The sequence below is a fragment of the Odocoileus virginianus genome, chromosome 4 (genome assembly GCF_023699985.2).
Source record: "Odocoileus virginianus isolate 20LAN1187 ecotype Illinois chromosome 4, Ovbor_1.2, whole genome shotgun sequence".
Lineage (NCBI taxonomy): Eukaryota > Metazoa > Chordata > Mammalia > Artiodactyla > Cervidae > Odocoileus > Odocoileus virginianus.
Window position 1 is genome coordinate 7,573,270 of NC_069677.1, and position 20,103 is coordinate 7,593,372.

General features: G+C 46.9%; 1 protein-coding gene across 2 annotated transcripts in view; it reads right to left on the reverse strand.

The window, feature by feature from the left end:
• Positions 1-1,374: 1,374 nt before the first annotated feature.
• The window catches only part of GPR156 (G protein-coupled receptor 156), a 107,582-nt gene continuing 88,853 nt past the window's right edge, over positions 1,375-20,103 (reverse strand). For both annotated transcript variants that reach the window (XM_070466025.1, XM_070466026.1), the window contains 2 exons: positions 14,297-14,455; positions 1,375-4,415 (listed from right to left, as the gene is read on the reverse strand). In XM_070466025.1, coding sequence (XP_070322126.1) covers positions 3,084-4,415; positions 14,297-14,455 — 1,491 coding nt within the window. In that variant the 3' untranslated portion in view covers positions 1,375-3,083. The remainder of the gene's footprint in view (positions 4,416-14,296; positions 14,456-20,103) is intronic.

Genomic DNA, 20,103 nt, shown 5'->3' on the forward strand with positions numbered 1-20,103 from the left:
GAAGACCCTGATGCTGGGAAAGATTGAGGGCAGGAGGAGAAGGGGATGACAGAGGATGAGATGGTTGGATGGCATCACTGACTCAATGGACATGAGTTTGGGTAAACTCTGGGAGTTGGTGATGGACAGGGAGCCCTGGCATGCTGTGGTCCATGGGGTCACAGAGTCAGACACGACTAAGCGACTGAACTGAACTGAACTGACATCTGATGCTCTATTTTCCTGAGCTCTGGGGAGGCCACGCTGATCATTTAAGGAAAGAGAGTTGACCCGGGCCAGAGAAAGGGCAGACTTTGGGACTGGGATGGACACCTCCAGTCCCAAGATTTCAATCAGCAAAGCAATCTTTCTTAATTGGGTAAAAAAGAGGCTGGCTCCATGCCAGACCTTGAGACCAATAGAGACAGGCATAGTCTCAAAGACAGCAGCAGAGGCAAAGTTTCCTTCCCCAGGATTTCTCTGCACCAAGTTTTCTGCCCTTCCTTCAGGACTGCAACAATCAAGAATTGGCCCAAAGTCATGGCACACACATCCCTTTAAGACCTTCATTGGGTTAGCTGGTCTTGAGTAAAAGATCCAGGGGAGGAGCTGGTGAGGAGTTGGGGCAGAGGAGGCACAAAGAGGAAACAACAGATTTGCAGAGTATTTTGGGGCAGGCAGTTGTGGTGCTTGGCACACAGTTTTCCAGACAAATGATAAATAAGGAAATTAGGATAGATTCTCCATCTTTTCAACAAAGTCTAGCAAGCATTACAAAGTCAGTCTAGGTGAAATGTATGATACAAGCTTCTTTACAACTAAGTTTGAAACATGGGCCCTAAAACACCTTTCTTCATTTAACTGGGGGATGTTGTTTTTACCTGAGGATGCTCAGGAAAGGCTGAGGAGAGAGTGAATGCTCTACCTGAGTCTTGAGGGATGAGTAATTCACAAGGTGCACAAAAAAAGAGAGAAATTCTAGATAGAAGAGGCATGGTGATATAGACGGGCTGGGATGGGGGAACTGAGGGTGTAGGAGTGGAGCGAGTGAGAGGGCTGCCGTATCACACACTCCTGAATAGTAGGCTGCTAGTGGTGACTCGGTGGGGGGAGAGGAGCTGAAGGAGGGGAAGCCCAAGCACAGGACCCTCAGTGGGTGGGAAGAGTCAAGGGTCTCAAGGCTCCTCTACCCACAGGTGTTCCTTGGATAGGAAGCTGCAAATGGAGATGTCAGAAGAGTCTTACCAGTGGAAGTGTGGTGGGAAATGCACTTGGATCCCATGGTAAGCCAACAGCAATTCTAAATGCTGCTTTGTTTCCACTCCTTCGAGTGCTTCAGTCTTGCCTGTACCCCTCCTCCCCAGTCCCAAACAACAATTTCTGAAGAGACTTGCCTGGAGAGTCATTTCTTTTATTAAGGCATCACTTGGACAGCATACAAACAGCACAAGCAGAAACTTCAAGCCCACACGCAGAATAAATTATGATATTTGTATTTAAAAGTGGACAACAGAAGAAGCTGTATTGCCAGGAGGGCCTCCTGGTCCAGTGTCTGGAGATTCACAAGGTGTCAGCAGCCAATGAGAGTTCATGATAACATCTTCTGCAAGACATTTAGAGCCAAATGCTCCCCTCCGGATGTATCTAATGAGGCCCATGCTCCTGCACACAAGCATGTGTACACATGCAGATACACACACAGGTTAGGGGCAGGGAATAGCCTGTAAACAACTAGCTCAGCAACAAGTGAAGTGGACCCAGCTGTGTTTTCTCTGTGGCTCTGGCAGCTGACAAGACCCTGGTACTTATCTCTCACCAGCTCCCCGGCTCTGTGGGAGGTGTGGGTGGGCTCCCAAGGCAGTGAGGCAGTGGCTGGCTGCTTACTTAGGTGAGGAGCCCAGTTTTGTCATCCTGAACTGCAGGTTGAGCACACTGCAGTTTCCCACGCTACCTTTGCTGTCCAGCCTGCCACACTCTGACTGCCACTTCCAGAGGAACAAGTGAGGAGATGTGCCCCAGGGAAGTGTATGCACTTGCAATCCTGTGAGCTGTGGCCAACTCCCCACATGGGCCCCTCTCCAGCAGTGTGATGCTACGGAAGCCACCTCCATCCTCTCAAGCCTCATAATCCCCACCTGTAAAATGGGGATGAGAGTACCTACTTCACAGGGCTATCATAAGCAATTACTGATATTTGATATTTCCAAGTACCATGCTAGTCTCAAGGTAAATGTGCAAAATCTGTTTTTATTTTTTTTCCCTTATCTTCTCCCCCATTTCTTCCTTTCTATTTTCCTGATTTCTATTTCCAGGTCAATGTAGCCATCAGTGGTCATGTTGGCCCAGCTGGCACCCTCTTGACCAACAGGGCCTCTCCAACCTCAACAGGGATTGCCAATGCACACTTCCCACTACCGCAAAACTGCACCACCAGCAGGGCCAAAGAAGAGGGGTGCCTCAGGTGCCACCCGAGCCCAGGAGAGAGATCCAGGCTGCCTATCTCATCAATGATGGTGAGGTGCCACAATGGTATGAAGACATGAACACAAAACAGAGATGTACAAGTGGCTCTGAGATGAGTCTGACTGGAAGCTGGAACTGAGAGGTGGTGTTGTTCACAAACTTGAGCAGAAACAAACCACCCCCTGCCGAGAGTGGACCATCCAGTCCATAGGAGATATTTTCCTAGCAGGTTGGCCACCAAAAAACCAATTTGATGAATCACAGTCCACAACTCTGGTTCTGCAGAAATGTTCTTTCCACTTCTCCATCTGTCTGTCCATCCAGCCATCCATCTGGTATATATGGAGTTTTCTACATTGCAGGCTGACCAGAACAGAAGACCCTTTGTGCTCATTTAGCACCTTTTCATCTAAAGGGTATCTTTTATGGGCACTCAGCTGGAGTCTTTTACAGGAATGCTGTGAGGTAGTAACAAAACAAGCAATATCCCTCTTTGTGTAGATCAGGAAGTGCTCAAGGTACCATGGTGCTCAAATTAGCACACGAACGCGGTAAGGGCACTGGTCTGTTCCCTGAAGGCCACAGCGGACCATGCTATGGCTTATCTCGACAGAGCCCTAGGTCCAGACTTGCTCTGATGTTCACACCAGTGTGGGTTTCAAGTCATCTTTGAAGTTCACAATAGGCTTAGAGCGGGCCCACAGCTTTTCCCAGGAAGCCAGCGCCCCCGCAGGCTCAGGGTCGGTATCTGACGAGCCACTGTCACTGGAGTCAGAGGAGCTCTGGAAGCAGATCTCGCAGTAGGGCCGGTGGCAGCGGCAGAAGAGCTCGTCTGAGCTGCTGGATTCGGTGTCAAGGTAGCTACTGGGAGAAGACAGGGAGGGGCAGCCTGGGGACCCTGGGGGCTGCCGCTGCCCAGGCAGGTCGGGGGAGGCCCTGAATGGGCGTGGGGTAGCGGGACACAGCTTCCGGCCAGAACCGGAAGACTTTTGGGGAAAGGATGCGAGGCTCTGTTCAGCTCGCCGGGGCTCTGCCTGGAGCTGTGTGCGGCCCTCTAGGGCGCCTGGTTTGCCTCGAGGAGCAGGGAGTACTAAAGGATTCCCAGAAGAGGGTCTTGCTACCTTGGGATCAGCAGTTTGGGGGTCCACGCAGGAGATGTCCCTGTCCTGTACATTTTGCCCAGAAATGGCCCTGTTTACCCGATGCCCGACATAGGAGGGTACAGTGCCTAGAAAGTGTGAGCGAGCCCGCTGTGCCGCCCTCCTTCTCCTCACCATGGAGGGGCTGAAGCCCGGCTCCTTGGAGAGGGACACCTTCTGGGGGCTGTGGGCAGTGTTGCTCTTCCAGGGCTGCTGGGGACAAGACAAGGAAGAGGGGAGGGGAGCCCCAGGGCCCAGGCCCAGATCTTGGAGGACTTCCTGAAGTTTCTCCCTGATCACTGAATTGACTCTTGACATTTGCTCTGGGGGCCCCTCTGAGTTCTCTACCTGCCCGTGTCTCTGGGGAACAGAGCCTTCTCCACTTTGCATGAGACACTGGTGGAGGGCCATGGGTACCTGGTCTCCTCTTTCTGCAGTCTGGCTTTGCTCAGCCCATGGCTTCTGGCTGCAGCCCAAATGTAAAGGATTAGAAAGGTCTTTCAAGTCAGAAATTTTCTGCTTCTGCCCTGTGGAGGGGCTGGTGTCCTTCACAGGCCCCCTGAGGCCTTGTACACTTGAGGCCAGCACTGAGGTGCTCTGGGAGTCCTGGGTGGCTGCATTGGTATCATTCGGAGAGTCAGAGAGACATTCTGAAGGCCCTTGAGGTGCCAGGCTATGGGCAGAGGCTGCGGCTAGGATGTCCTTGTGGTGGGAAGAGGCAGGTGGCACAGCCTCCTCTGGGAGGTCAGAGGAGCACCCTGCTGACATCAGTCTCACCAGCTTCTCTCTGGCATTGTTTACTTGTTCTTGCAGGCTTTCAATCACAGCATTTTTCTATAAAACAAAAGCAAAACTATCAACAAAAGATGCTGCTGAGGGTTTTCACAGTGTCTCCCATGATGGAGAGATCTCAGTTTAAGTCCATTTCTCCACATACTAACTGGTGATCTTAGGCCCTGAGGAGGCACCTTCTTGAAGTGAAATGAGATGATGCATATAAAGGGTTCAGCACAATAAACTGACATATGTGCTCAGTAAAGAGTAACTATCATTTATTGTTATATGATCTTAATCCCCCCATATGTCCCCAAACTGTAGCACTGTCTGCAAGAAGAGAGACTGTGGTGGTGGTGGGGCACAGTCTAGCTGCCTGCTGGCTGCTGCAGATCCTCTCAGAACTGAGGAGAGGGTCAGGTCGCTCTGTAGAACTGCAGTCTGAACAGTGTTTGGGATAGCCCATCTCTGGGTATATCGATCAAACTTTTGCAAAATACAGATGACTTTGAGGCGCCTGTGAAGGGGATGAAGGACTGAGGAAACAAGCATCCTACCTCTTGCTAAATAGCCTGGAAAATGGGGAGAACATGGAAATGATAGATTCCTGGGCCAGTGTGACAAGACTGGAGCCAGGGGTGGGGGTGGGGTTTAGGGTGGAGTGAGAATATCAGGTTGGTGTTATCACCTCCCTCTGCTGACACATGGGGGTGGGAGGCCAACACTATCATGTGACACTATCAGCTGTTGGTATCTCCCAAAGAAGTGCAGGCATCAGAATTACTGGAGAAGTGAGCTGCCTACCTGCTGCATGGCTATTAGTTGATAAAACAGGCTGTGCCTAGGTTGCTGGCAGGTGACAGCTACAGAGATATGCCCATTCTAACTGCAGGACCATGGGGCACAAAGTAGGAGGAGGAGTAACAGCAGTGTGTGTTCCCTGAGAACCCTCTGGTGCTACAGCAGCTGACTGCCTAGTTCAGACCTGAGGTCTACCTTCTGAAATTTCTGTTTGAAGGCAGTGGAGCAGGAAAGAGATAATCATTCGGAACTGATGGTCTTGGGGCAGATGACATGGCTGAGGGTTTGGGGAAGGTAATAAGGAAATGCTCATCCAAATGACAAAATGCTGCCCTCTGTTGCCATCCCCTTTAGAAGTTCAAGGTGAGTATTTAGATGTCCATTTGTGGCAAGCATGGGTTTCCCTGGTGGCTCAGCTGGTTAAGAATCTGCCTGCAATGTGGGAAACCTGGGGTTCAATCCCTGGGTTGGGAAGATCCTCTGGAGAAGGGAATGGCTACTCACTCCAGTATTGTGACCGGGAGAATTCCATGGACCGTATAGTCCATGGGGTTGCAAAGAGTTGGACACGATTGAGCAACTTTCACTCTATTGCAAGCATGCTCAGTTGCTCAGTCAAGCCTGACTCTTTGCGACCCCATGGACTGTAGCCCACCAGGCTCCTCTGTCCATGGGATTCTCAATGCAAGAATACTGGAATGGGTTACCATGCCCTTCTCCAGGGGATCTTCCCAACCCAGGGATCGAACCTGTGATTCCTGTGACTCCTGCATTGCAAGCAGATTCTCTACCCACTGAGCCACCTGGGAAGCCCATTCATTTATTATGCCCTTTGATAAAAGTGAAAGAGGAGAGTGAAAAAGTTGGCTTAAAGCTTAACATTCAGAAAACTAAGATCATGGCATCTGGTCCCATCACCTCATGGGAAATAGATGGGGAGACAGTGGAAATAGTGTCAGACTTTATTTTTTGGGGCTCCAAAATCACTGAAGATGGTGAATGCAGCCATGAAATTAAAAGACACTTACTCCTTGGAAGGAAAGTTATGACCAACCTAGATAGCATATTAAAAAGCAGAGACATTACTTTGCCAACAAAGGTCCGTCTAGTCAAGGCTATGGTTTTTACAGTGGTCATGTGTGGATGTGAGAGTTGGACTGTGAGGAAAGCTGACTGCCGAAAAATTGATGGTTTTGAACTGTGGTGTTGGAGAAGACTCTTGAGAGTTCCTTGGACTGCAAGGAGATCCAACCAGTCCATCCTGAAGGAGATAAGTCCTGGGTGTTCACTGGAAGGACTGATGCTGAAGCTAAAACTCCAATACTTTGGCCACTTCATGTGAAGAGTTGACTCATTGGAAAAGACCCTGATGTTGGGAGGGATTGGGGGCAGGAGGAGAAGGGGACGACAGAGGATGAGATGACTGGATGGCATCACCGACTCGATGGGCATGAGTTTGAGTAAACTCCAGGAGTTTGTGATGGACAGGGAGGCCTGGTGTGCTGTGATTCATGGGGTTGCAAAGAGTCGGACACGACTGAGTGACTAAACTGAACTGAACTGAACTGAGAAATAAAAGGGTGTTTCCCTTCTTTAGGATTCCTGACACAAGTCACCTATGGACAAACCTGTGGTTTCTTCTCGAGTAGATCTAGAAGAGTTAACTACTTTATAGCACAGGGAATGCTACTCAGTGCTCTGTAGTGACCTAAATGGGAAGGAAACCTAAAAAAGCAGGGATATATGTATATGTAGAGCAGATTCACTTTGCTGTATGGAAGAAACTAACACAACATTATATAGCAACTGTACTCCAACAAAAATTAAGAAAGATATGGAAGAGTTGCCCAGAAGTGACTCTTTGACGGAACGGTAAATTAAGTAAACTAGTCTGTCAGTAGTCTTCTGGCAGCAACTCCAAGTTTGCTTGGACTTATAAGCCTGGAGGTAACTTAAAAGCAGGAGGTGATTTTTCTGACTATGGTACTCCCAGTTTCATCCTGATTCAGTCTGCTTCTCTTATCCTTGGGAGAGAGTCCCAGACCAGTGAGCAACTGGTGAATAAGCGGAAGGACTTGTAGCAGAGCGCCTGACTGCCTGTTCACCCTTCTCAGGCGCAGAGCAGTGAGGGCTGGGTGTTGTCGGGGAAACACAGGTGATTCAAGGACTTGCCAGGAGAAGAGTGGGTGAGTCACAGGAAGACATTCACTAAGGCTCTTCGTGATCACTGGGTGGTGCCAGGTGTCTCTCTGAGGGGGTGGCTGTGCTGGCTGCACTGGAGGTACCCCGATTCTCTTTCTTTTCACCAGCCCTGACTTGTGAAGCCCACCTCCCACCTTCTCAGGCTGGCTTCAGGAGGGCTCTGCTGCCTCACAGAGGTGGGAGGAAGCCATCAGCTGGTGCCCACTGCCCCAGCAAGCAAACTGTGCTGCCTTCCTGTGCCTTATTTACAAATTCCTCAGTGTATGGAGTGGCATGTGCATGCTCAGTTGTGTCCGACTCTTTGTGACCCCATGGACTATGGCCCACCAGGCTCCTCTGTCCATGGGATTTTCCAGGCAAGAAATACTGGAGTGGGTTGTCATTTCCTTCTCCAGAGGATCTTCCCACCTCAGGGATCGAACCCATGTCTGTTGTGTCTCCTGCACTGGCAGACGGATTCTTTACCACTTGTGCCACCTGGGAAGCCTGTCACAGTATAAGAAAACAGTATAAACATTTGATCGGGAGGAATACTCTTCTCCAGCAAACCAAACATCTGAAGCTGGCTGGTGACAGATTTAGAAACAGTCAGACTAATCAGTAAATCTCCCTTCTTACAGAAAAGGAAGTGGAACTTTGTTTTCACTGTGGCTGCATACTAATCAGAGGCGTGGTTTGCCATTGTGAGACCAAAATCTGACAGACCATGGCGGCTGCATTGAAATGAGCTTATTAACAATTACTTTTGGCACACCCAGGGAAGCAAAACATCTGTGGGGATGTTTCATAGGCTGCAGGCCACAGGGAGAAATGAGATCTCTTGTTTCTGTGCTTCAAGGAAGAAAAGTAATAGGTGAATTTCCTCTGCTGCAGAATGTAGAGGGAAGTCCCTCTGGCTCTGGGAGGGTTTTACCTGCTGGCCTCCACACAGCCTGGGAACTGAGGGTGGATGCTGCCCCAAACAGCCTCTGGGGACCCCAGCCACAGGGAAGAGGGGGAAGAATGAGAAGATGAACCACTCAGACCATGGGAAAGTAGGAGGACACCAGGGTGGCAGAGGGACTGCAGAGGAGGGAAGTGCAGCCAAGAAGCTGGAGTCAAGGAGGCAAGAGAGACTCCTGTGTTTATGTCCTGGGCAGTGCTGGAGCTGGGGATGCAGATGCTGGAGCCTCTCATGGCCTGCCACAGGGCCCTGGGATGGGCTGCTGGTTCTCAGGCCTGTTCTGGAAGCATGTTCCAGGTGTGGAGAGTTGGGGGCAGGAGGCCAGCATTTTACTGCCTAAGCATCTGCTCCCTATTACGGCTCTTCCTCTGCAGACTCGAGGCATCTTTCTGGATACAGCAGATTCAGTCACTGCGTGGGAAACAGGGCAGCATGGCAGGAGTACAAAAAGCACGTCACAAATTACCATAAGGCTAAAGAGTCAGGCCACTTGGCTGTTCCAACATGAGCTGATTGTGAATGAAAACCATGCTGGGTGTTCTCGCCAAGTTTCTGGCCTTCTGTTTAGCTGGCGGGGTTGGGGCGGGGGGGCGCGGGGAGGGAAAGCTTCTTTGAAGACTTCAGAGTATCAATGGCAATGCTACTGCCTTGCCAGGTGGGAAGAAATCTGGCTTTGAAAAAAGGTCCTGACTGCTTCATAAATAGTAAAGACATGAAGTATACTCTGATGGATAAAAATGGTCCAGAACTGAGGGAATGGTGTGAAAGACTGAAAGGATCTGGGGAGCTGAATTCTTTCACAGGTTGCATTTTGTAGGTCCCCATCACACCATCCTTTTGCACAGGGACTACTGATATACCCAACTGTCAGTCTAATACAAAAAAGTGTAGTTTCCCAAATAGCATTACCCAGGTATGTTCTGTACTAAAAATATTACATAGAGTATAATTTAGTTAGTGTGAAAAAAACTACTAATTCCTCTGGGCCCCATGCCTCCTCTCTGAGGCACTGAAGCCTCAAGTTTTCCCATGTGCTTTCTTCAAGCCCACACCACTCTGCCCAGTTCTGGGAGAGGTGCCAACTTTGGAAGGACTAGGGGCTGCCTTGTTCCCCACTTAGCGCTACTACGATAGTCAAAGGCTCTATTCATTCTCTTCCCCATATATAGATACTTCTTAATTTTCTGGGTTGGTGGGATGACAGAGATTTCTAGTTGGCACCTGGAAAAGATAGTAAAGGACCCCAGAGGATCTTGGAAACAAGGGCACCATGCTATGTAAAGAAAGAAGGTATCATACAGAAGAAGCCAGCACCCACTACTACTCAGGGCCTTTACAGTGCTGTTCCCCACACTTGGAATGCTTTCCCCTGCACTCTTGCCAATCTATAGTTAACTTCAGCTCTCAGCTCAGTGAGTCTTTTCTGACCACTCTAAATTAGACTCTCCTGTCCTCACCACTCACTACTTTTTCTTCTCACTCTGTTTCTTGCCTTCATAATTCTTATTACTATTTATAGCTGTATGGCTACTTGATCAGTCTCTATTTCCTCCACTACACTGTGGGCTTCAGGAAGGTAGGGACTGTTTTGTTCCTCAGCACTTAGCACAATGCCTGGCACACATCTGTCCAAAGAATGAATGAAGTGGGTGAGGGTCAGCAATAGGAGCAGTGGCTGGGGAAACGCTGAGGTTTTGCTTGCTGCTAAGGGAAACCTTATTAAAAAGCAGAGATATTACTTTGCCAACAAAGGTCCGTCTAGTCAAGGCTATGGTTTTTCCAGTAGTCATGTATGGATGTGAGGGTTGGACTATAAAGAAAGCCGGCTGCCGAAGAATTGATGCTTTTGAATTGTGTTGGAGGAGACTCTTGAGAGTCCCTTGGACTGCAAGGAGATCCAACCAGTCCATCCTAAAGGAAATCAGTCCTGAATGTTCATTGGAAGGACTGATGTTGAAGCTGAAACTCCAATACTTTGGCCATGTGATGTGAAGAGCTGACTCATTTGAAAAGACCCTGATGCTGAGAAAGCTTGAGGGCAGGAGAACGGGACGACAGAGGATGAGATGGTTGGATGGCATCACCAACTCTATGGACATGAATTTAAGTAAATTCTAGGAGTTGGTAATGGACAGGGAGGCCTGGTGTGCTGTAGTCCATGGGATCGCAAAGAGTTGGACACGACTGAGCGATTGAACTGAACTGAAGAGAAACCTTGTGCGCACCAGGACCCAGGAGAAAGGAGCAGTGACCCCCCCAAGAGACTAACCCAGACTTGCCCATGAGTGTCCAGGAGTCTCTGGCAGAGGCATGGGTTGGTGGTGGTGGCCTGCTGCAGGGTCCGGAGCACTGAGTGCAGCAGTGCTTGTACAGGGCCTTTTGAAGGAGGTCGCCATTACCTTCATTACCTCCACCATAGTTTGGCCTCAGGTCAAACAACAAGGAGGGAACACAGCCCCACCATCAACAGAAAATTGGATTAAATTTTAGAGGGCATGGCCCTGCCTATCAGAACAAGACCCAGTTTCCCCCTCAGTCAGTCTCTCCCATCAGGAAGCTTCCATAAACCTCTTATCCTAATGCATCAGAGGGCAGAGAGAATGAAAACCACAATCACAGAAAACTAATCAAACTGACCACGTGGACCACAGCCTTGTCTAGCTCAGTGAAACTATGAGCCATGCCTTGTAGGGTCATTTGAGATGGACGGGTCATGGTGAAGCGTTCTGACAAAATGTGGTCCACTGGAAAAGGGAATGGCAAACCACTTCAGTATTCTTGCCTTGAGAACCCCCTGAAGAGTATAAAAAGGCAAAAAGATAGGACACTGAAAGATAAACTCCCCACGTCAGTAGGTGCCCAATATGCTACTGGAGAACAGTGGAGAAATAACTCCAGAAAGAATGAAGAGATGGAGCCAAAGCAAAAACAATACCCAGTTGTGGATGTGACTGGTGATAGAAATAAAATCCAATGCTGTAAAGAAAAATATTGCATAGGAACCTGGAATGTTAGGTCCATGAATCAAGGTAAATTGGAAGTGGTCAAACAAAAGATGGCAAGAGTGAACATCAACATTATAGGAATAAGTGAACTAAAATGGACTGGAATTGGTGAATTTAACTGAGATGATCATTATATCTATTACTGTAGGCAAGAATCCCTTAGAAGAAATGGAGTAGCCTTCATAGTCAACAAAAGAGTCTGAAATACAGTACTTGGATGCAATCTCAAAAATGACAGAATGATCTCTGTTCGTTTCCAAGGCAAACCATTCAATACCACAGTAATCCAAGTCTATGCCCCAACCAGTAATGCAGAAGAAGTGAAGTGTGAAGTGAAGTCGCTCAGTCATGTCCGACTCTTTGCGACCCCCATGGACCGTAGCCTACCAGGATCCTTGGTCCATGGGATTTTCCAGGCAAGAGTACTGGAGTGGGTTGCCATTTCCTTCTCCAGGGCATCTTGAATGCAGAAGACGCTGAGTACAAAATGAAGCAGGTCAAAGGCTAACAGAGTTTTGCCAAGAGAATGCATTGGTTATAGCAAACACCCTCTTCCAACAACACAAGAGAAGACTCTACACATGGACATCACCAGATGGTCAATACCGAAATCAGATTGATTATATTCTTTGCAGCCAAAGATGGAGGAGCTCTATACAGTCAGCAAAAACAAGACTGGGAGCTGACTGTGGCTCAGATCATGAACTCCTTATTGCCAAATTCAGACTGGAATTGAAGAAAGTAGGGAAAACCACTAGACCATTCAGGTATTACCTAAATCAAATCTCTTAATGATTATACAGTGGAAGTGACAAATAGATTCAAGGGATTAGATCTAATAGACAGAGTGCCTGAAGAACTATGGACAGAGGCTCGTGACATTATACAGGAGGCAGGGATCAAGACCATCCCCAAGAAAAAGAAATGCAAAAAGGCAAAATGGTTGTCTGATGAGGCCTTTTAAATAGCTGAGAAAAGAAGATAAGCTAAAGGCAAAGGATAAAAGTAAAGATATACCCATTTGAATACAGAGTTCCAAAGGACAGCAAGGAGAGATAAGAAAGCCTTCCTCAGTAATCAATGCAAAGAAATAGAGGAGAATAATAGAATGGGAAAGACTAGAGATCTCTTCAAGAAAATCAGAGATACCAAGGGAATATTTCATGCAAAGATGGGCTCAATAAAGGACAGAAATGGTATGGACCTAACAGAAGCAGAAGAAATTAAGAAGAGGTGGCAAGAATACACAGAAGAACTATACAAAAAAGATTCTCATGACCCAGATAACCACAATGGTGTCATCACTCACCTTGAGCCAGATGTCCTGGAATGCGATGTCAACTGCATTAGGAAGTGGGCCTTAGGAAGCATCACTACGAACAAAGCTAGTGGAGGTGATGGAATTCCAGTTGAGCTATTTCAAATCCTAAAAGATGATGCTGTTAAAGTGTTGCACTCAATATGTCAGCAAGTTTGGAAAACTCAGCAGTGGCCACGGGACTGGAAAATGTCAGTTTTTATTCCAATCCCAAAGAAAGGCAATGCCAAAGAATGTTCAAACTACCATGCAACTGCACTCATCTCACACGCTAGCAAAGTAATGCTTGAAATTCTCCAAGCCAGGCTTCAACAGTAAGTGAACCATGAACTTCCAGAAAGTTCAAGCTGGATTTAGAAAAGGCAGAGGAACCAGAGATCAAATTGCCAACATCCACTGGATCATAGAAAAAGGAGGAGAATTCCAGAAAAACATATACTTCTGCTTTATTGACTATGTTAAAGCCTTTGACTGTGTGGATCACAACAAACTGTGGAAAATTCTGAAAGAGATGGGAATACCAGACCACCTGACCTGCCTCCTTAGAAATCTGTATGCAGGTCAAGAAGCAACAGTTAGAACTAGACATGGAACAACAGATGATTCCAAATCGAGAAAGGAATACCTCAAGGCTGTACACTGTCACCCTGATTATTTAATTTATATGCAGAGTACATCATGTGAAATGCCAGGCTGGATGAAGCACAAGCTGGAATCAAGACTGACAGGAGAAATATTAACCTCAGATATGCCAGATATATAACCTCAGATGACACCAACCTTATGGCAGAAAGTGAAGAAGAACTAAAGAGCCTCTTGATGAAAATGAAAGAGAAGAGTGAAAAAGTTGGCTGAGAAGTCAACATTCAGAAAACTAAGATCATGGCATTTGGTCCCATCACTTCATGGCAAATAGATAGGGAAACAATGGAAACAGTGACAGATTTTATTTTGGGGGGCTCCAAAATCACTGAAGATGGTGACTGCAGCCACGAAATTAAAAGACACCTGCTCCTTGGAATAAAAGTTATGACCAACCTAGATAGCATATTAAAAAGCAGAGACATTCCTTTGCCAACAAAGGTCCATCTAGTCAAAGCTGTGGTTTTTCCAGTAGTCGCGTATGGATGTGAGAGTTGGACTATAAAGAAAGCTGAGCACCGAAGAATTGATGCTTTTGAACTGAGGTGTTGGAGAAGACTCTTGAGAGTCCTTTGGACCATAAGGAGATCTAACCAGTCCATTCTAAAGGAAATCAGTCCTGAATATTCATTGGAAGGACAGATGCTGAAGCTGAAACCTTAATACTTTGGCCACCTGATGTGAAGAACTGACTCATATGAAAAGACCCTGATGCTGGGAAAGATTGAAGGTGGGAAGAGAAGGGGACAACAGGGGATGAGATGGTGGATAGCATCACCAATTCGATCAACATGAGTTTGAATAAGCTCCGGGATTTGGTGATGGACAGGGAGGCCTGGCGTGCTGCAGTCCATGGGGTCACAAAGAGTCAGACATGACTGAGCAACTGAATTGATCTGAAGGGAGACCAGGATGGCCAGGAATTGGAGAAATGGAAAGAGAAGGAATGTTAGCAATGAGGCAACTAGGGCCCACCAATGCATGACTGGAGTTCTTTCTAGAGAAGCCAGAAGGCAGGGGTCTGGCTTACTTCTGTGAGGAGTCTCTCCATGGAGTTTTTCTCTCCTTTAATGTGGCAATTCTGCTCCTCACCATACTGGGTGTGCAAGCTTTTGCTGGGAGTGCTGAAATATTTGGCCATGTGTCTGATTGTTTGGTTTTCCTCTTCAAATGCCTTCCATTGCTTCAGCTGTTAGAGAAAAGAACACATGTTATTTATTTAATTACACACCCAGAAACACATTCTCTCACTGTTTCTCAAAAACGCCAAGGAATGACAGCGTCACGGACACACAAATGGACAAATTATTCTCTCCTCTGAGTGTACTTTACTCTGGCAAGTTCACAAACAGCAATAATAGAAGGCTTAGAGAATGTTAAGGTTATAGTGTTTAAAAAATGCCAAAGGAAGATGATGACAGGTTGATGAAAAAGAACAATCTCTGCTGGACCCATCAACTAACTGACCCACTGCTGGACTGTCAGAGAAAACCAGGGCTGAGGCATAGTTCTGGGGCCACATTCTTAAGCCAGAGTTCAGGAGATATAACAGGATTAAGGAACTAAACACCATAGGTTTCAAATGAAGCTGGTTTTAGTTGTATGTAGATGTTCTTCATTATTCTTATTTGTTGAGTGACTGTGCTTACTGCCACTGAAAGCCCAGTTTCCTCTTGAGGACTTCTAACCCAAATCAGTAATCAAAGCTCAGACAAAGAGAAAACTACAAATGTCAGCAAGAATCAATAAAAATGACAGAACATTAGGTCTGTGATCTGACCATCTTTTTTCCTTGACAAATGAAGAAAGACTCAGGAGGAGTTTGACTTGTTTAGGTCCACATGACTACACTTAGTAGCAGAGTCATGGCTGTAACCAGGTTGCTGTGCCACATTGCACATTCTCAACACAGCTGATGAAGACAGATGGTCAACTGTGAGGGTCCTGGGGAATGTTTTTCAGATCTGGTTTTCAGATCTGGTCTATGGATGCATAGGTTGGTTTAGTTTAACAGGCATGGGGCTGAACAGAGGACATTTGCTAAGAGGGCTATGCTTCTGAGCCTCTGAGACACTCCTGGTGAATGCCAGTTACATGATACCAGGGGAGCCCACAGGGCTGGAGGCATCTCCTTTTCCCCTAGGAATTCTCATAATGAAGAGCCCCAGTGATGGGCTCTGGACACTCTGGCACGTTAGCTCTAGAAATGATGCTGAGGGGTCTGCAGGGAGCCTCCCAGGGATCCTGGGATGTCTTGGCTTGCTCATCAGACATTTACTGAGCTCTGACTGTGGAAGGTAAGTAAGTTTCATAAGTCTCAGATAGGATTCTAAATCCCACCATCAATTTCAATACCATGTTCTCCCTAAGTTCTCTTGGGTCCCCTGTTAACTGAGCATGAGAGGAGTCTATGTGACCTGTGCTGGGTCAGCCCAGGAACCTGCTCTGTCAGATGCCCTTCTTGAAGTCCCCATTCCTAGGGCACTGTCATCTCACCACTCAGCTCAGGAGTTAGTGGAGCCCAGCACTGCAGGGCCACTCTGTGGCTGTGGGCGGGTGGCACTGACCTTCAGCGCTGCTCTGCTAGCTCTGGCCCTGGTAGTGCCACAGTATCCCTCTGGTCCCTCAGGGCCCCTCATCTCCCTGGCTTTTCCTTTCTCTCCCCCAGCACCTCCAGCCCAAGCCTTCCCTGCAGAGCTGCTAGAGGAGCTGCTCAACATTTGTGTAAAGATACTTCTAAGACTTTTGATATGTCTCACCCTAAGCTGGCTGGGTGAAGTCAGGGTGCCCCTGACTAAAGCCCCTGCCCCTCCAATCTCATCCCCCTTAATCCCCCATTTGTGAAGGTCCTAGTCCTTAAGACCTGAGGATTTCTGAAGTATGGCTATAAATGACCCTTAGGTCACAATTTCAGGATCTCTCCATGGCCCTTCCTTCAGAACAGGCAGTCTTGTTTTCTTAGCATCTGGGCTCTGTGGGTGTGGCAGGAAGAAAATGGCTCCTCAAAGATGTTTCCCTTCCAATCCCAGGCACTTGTGAATATGTTATCTTATACGGCAAAAGGAATTTTGCAAGTGTTATTGAGTTTAAAATTGTGAGATGGGGAGATTCCGGATCATCCAGGTGGATCCAATGTAATTTAAAAAGTCCTTACAAGAGGGAGGCAGGAGGGGAGATGTGACAGAGAGATCCGAATTTGCTGTGCTGTGGCTCTGAAGATGGAGGGAGGAGCCGCAAGTTGAAGAACGCAGGAAAAGGCCTGGAAACAGATTCTCTCCCAAAGCCTCTAGAAGCAGTGCAGACCCACTAGCACTTAGATTTCAGCCAAATAAGACCCATGTCAGATCTCTGACCACCAGAACTATCAGATATTAAATCTGTATTGCTTAAGGCCCTCAGTTTGTAGGAGTTTGTTATAACAGCAATAGGAAACCAAAACAGTGGGATTAAGCCTCAGGTCTTTAACTGGGTGCACCCAGGCCTTTGGACATTCACCCCATTTGCCTCTCTCACTTCCTGCCACTTTACCCTTGTTTGAATTTGTGCTTCGAAAAGAGCAAAGACTTGTGGTGTTCAGAATGCCTCTTCTCTCTTACACCTTGCTGCCTCTGTCACAGGGTTTCCCCCTTGGAAGTGCCACCCACTACCCTTCCCCAGTCTGCTCTGTGAACTCTGACTCCTCCTTCAAGAGAGGCCCAAGCACATCATTTTCTGAGGTGGTGTCACCAAGTTCTCAAGACAGGCTGGGGCACCCCTTCCTTGGCATTGAGTAACATCCTTAAACACTTAACTCATGTGTTATTAATCATTTCACATCTGCTCCCAACTAGGCCTAGACTGAGGCCATGTTTAACTGCATGTTCCCAACAGTTAATACATGGATGGACAGATATGTGAACAAATGAAGGAAGCTCTCCTTTAAAAAGCTCATCTGTCTGCTAAGGGTGCTGAGACATTTACAGAAGAAGCTAAGGCAGAGTAGAAAGTTGCAAGTAACTTCCTGGAGGAGCAGATGAAACACTTTGTGGGTCTAGAAGATAAAATAATGTCCTATCTCAGGACCCACCTGCCTCTCAAAAGGTGGAGGGAGGGAACGGCGGTGGTTGGAAGGATGGGTCACATTTAAGTCACAAAAGCAGAGGCTGGCTCACTGCTGGTGATGACCTCAGTGTTTGGCATAAACACTCAGGCATTTCCTGAGGGCCTGTGGAGAATGCTACTTGGTCCACTTGCCTCTTCAGTCACGTCATCCAGCTTTCTAGCACCACCTATCTGCCCTTGAGGAGTCTGTGCCTCTGCCCTCATAAATCCTGATCTAGGGTGGCCTCGGCCTGCAATGGCTTGGAGCAGAGCTTGGGTTCCCAGCCAGAGATGGAGGCTGGGCTGCAGCAGTGAAGCACCAGATCCTAGCCACTAGATCAGTGGTCAATGACAAGGGCCCTGGCCCTTCAGCTTTGCAGAAAAGAGTTTCCACAAAGACAGAAAGTAGTGATGTAAGTAAAGTATTTATTAAGAGAAAAAGAGTACAGTATGTGTGGATAAAGACACAGGCAGACTCAGAGGGAGAGTCCCTGAGTTGCACCCTCATGACAGTTTGAGTTAGTTTTATGGGGTATTCCTTCCAGGTTCCCTCTGGCCAATCATTTTGATTTGCCTGGTTCACAGTCTACATCTGGTTTATCTCCCATCACAGTCCAGGTTCAAGGCTCAGGAGCAAGGAGGACGCTTTCCTACTGCCTCCCTCTGCCTCCTATGTGGCTCTCCTTGAACACTTCTCCAAATTTGCTCAGCCATCCTATGGTCCTGGGAATATCCAGTCTCAGGTCTCACAGGGAGAATCTTCAACCAAAGGCCACTAAGTCAGAAGTGAAGTGAAGTGAAAGTCACTCAGTCGTGTCCGACTCTTTGCGACCCCATGGACTATACAGTTCATGGACTATACAACTCTCCAGGCCAGAATACTGGAATGAATAGCTTTTCCCCTCTCCAGGGGATCTTCCCAACACAGGGGTCAAACCCAGGTCTCCCTCATTGCAGGCAGATTCTTTAGCAGCTGAGCCACCAGGGAAGCCCAAGAATACTGGAGTTGGAAGCCACCCTTCTCCAGTGGATCTTCCCAACCCAGGAATTGAACTGGGGTCTCCTGCATTGCAGGCAGATTCTTTACCAACTGAGCTATAAGGAAGCCCCCACCAAGTCAGAGGAGAAGATCAATTCAGGGGCACACAAAAATTCTGAAAAACCTCATTACTTTTACATTTTGAGAAACAATTTACATCCTAAACCTAAAATACAATAGACTATAAAATGTACTTTTTAGTTTCAGATCATGCTCAGTTCAAGAGGAGTGAAAAAGCATGAGAGAGAAAGTAGAAAAAGATAGAGTATGAGAAAGGAAGCTCAAGACAGTGAGAAGGACTGAGATAGAGAAGGAAAGAGAAAGGCCAACACGGTCTATCTGCCAAATTCTGGTTCACCTGCCCCAATAATTCCATTTCCACTCCCACTTAAACAAATCAAGCGCTTGTTCTTAGTTTAAACCTGGAAGTTCGATTCCAAGCTGAACTTCATCCCGCACTTTTATGTCTGTGTATGAGATTGAAGTGCAGCTCTATACCACTATGTTCCTAGGGCTTGAGGATTTAAACACTGAGGAAGGTGGAAATCTTGTGTCTGAGGCTTAGGATGCAAGAGGAGCAGAGGCTAGTGTGGAGAGAGAAACCTATGTAGGGCCTCATCAGGGAGGTTACTGATTCACTCAGTTTTCAGATAGAGGTTTTGTTTTAGAACAGGAAGGCTTTTTTCTAATAGTTCCCTGGTGATTACTTCTGCTCTAAATTATCTTGTTCTCTTTCAGAGACTCCTGTTAGCTCTAAATCATATTTCTAGATCATCTCATAATCATATCATCAAATCATATCTGCTCTCCATATTTTCTTATCTACTCTCTCATTTTTTTCCTGTGTCCTTGTTTTCTATTTCCTTAAGTTAAGCCACTAATTCATTATTTTGCCATGTCCTATTGCCTATTCAGTGCTTTTACTGGGGTTTTTAACACAATCCTTTTCATCTTTATTGAATATTTCATGATCTGAGATTATGTCCTTTCCTGATGGTTTGCTTTAGTCAAAGACAGGCAATAACATTTGAATCTTACTAACAAGACTAATCAGATACCCTCTAAAAACTTTCTATTTTACTTTGTAGGAAGGGAGCTTCTCTAAATCTTCAGAAATTTGTGGTCCTCTTTTTGTGAACTGCAGAATCTCTTCATAGATTCTTTCCTCCTGAGTTTAAAGTCTTACATGGGGAAAGCTATTGTTTTCTGGTATACTAATGCATTCTCTTGGCTTTTACCTCATTATCACCAGATGGCTGCCATAGCACCAAGCATCACAAACATTCAAGGTAGGGAGAGGGCAGAAGAGAGGTGATGCTAACAACACCCATAGCTTTTTTTGGAAAGCAAAATCTTTCTCAGAAGCCTCCCAGGAAATCTTTAGTGTCCAAAACTGTGTTACATGGGCACACCTAACTATAAGGGAGGCTGGCAAAGTAAGTGTTTAGCTCTTTCAGCCTATTGAGTAGAGGTGATCTAGGAAGAAAGGGTTTGGCAATGGATGGATGGGTTACCCATCAACAGTGTTGACCTGAGGGCCTAAGGGATAAGCTTTCCAAAAGTCTCCCCACTCTTTTACCCATGGCCCAAGGAAGAACAGACCTGACTTTTCATAGTCCTTTTCTGCTACATCCCAGACAAATAAGACCCAGGTCTCAATGGGTTCCTTTAGTCTAGTTCTGATAACATTAAGATTCAGCAAAAATTCCTCCAGTTTT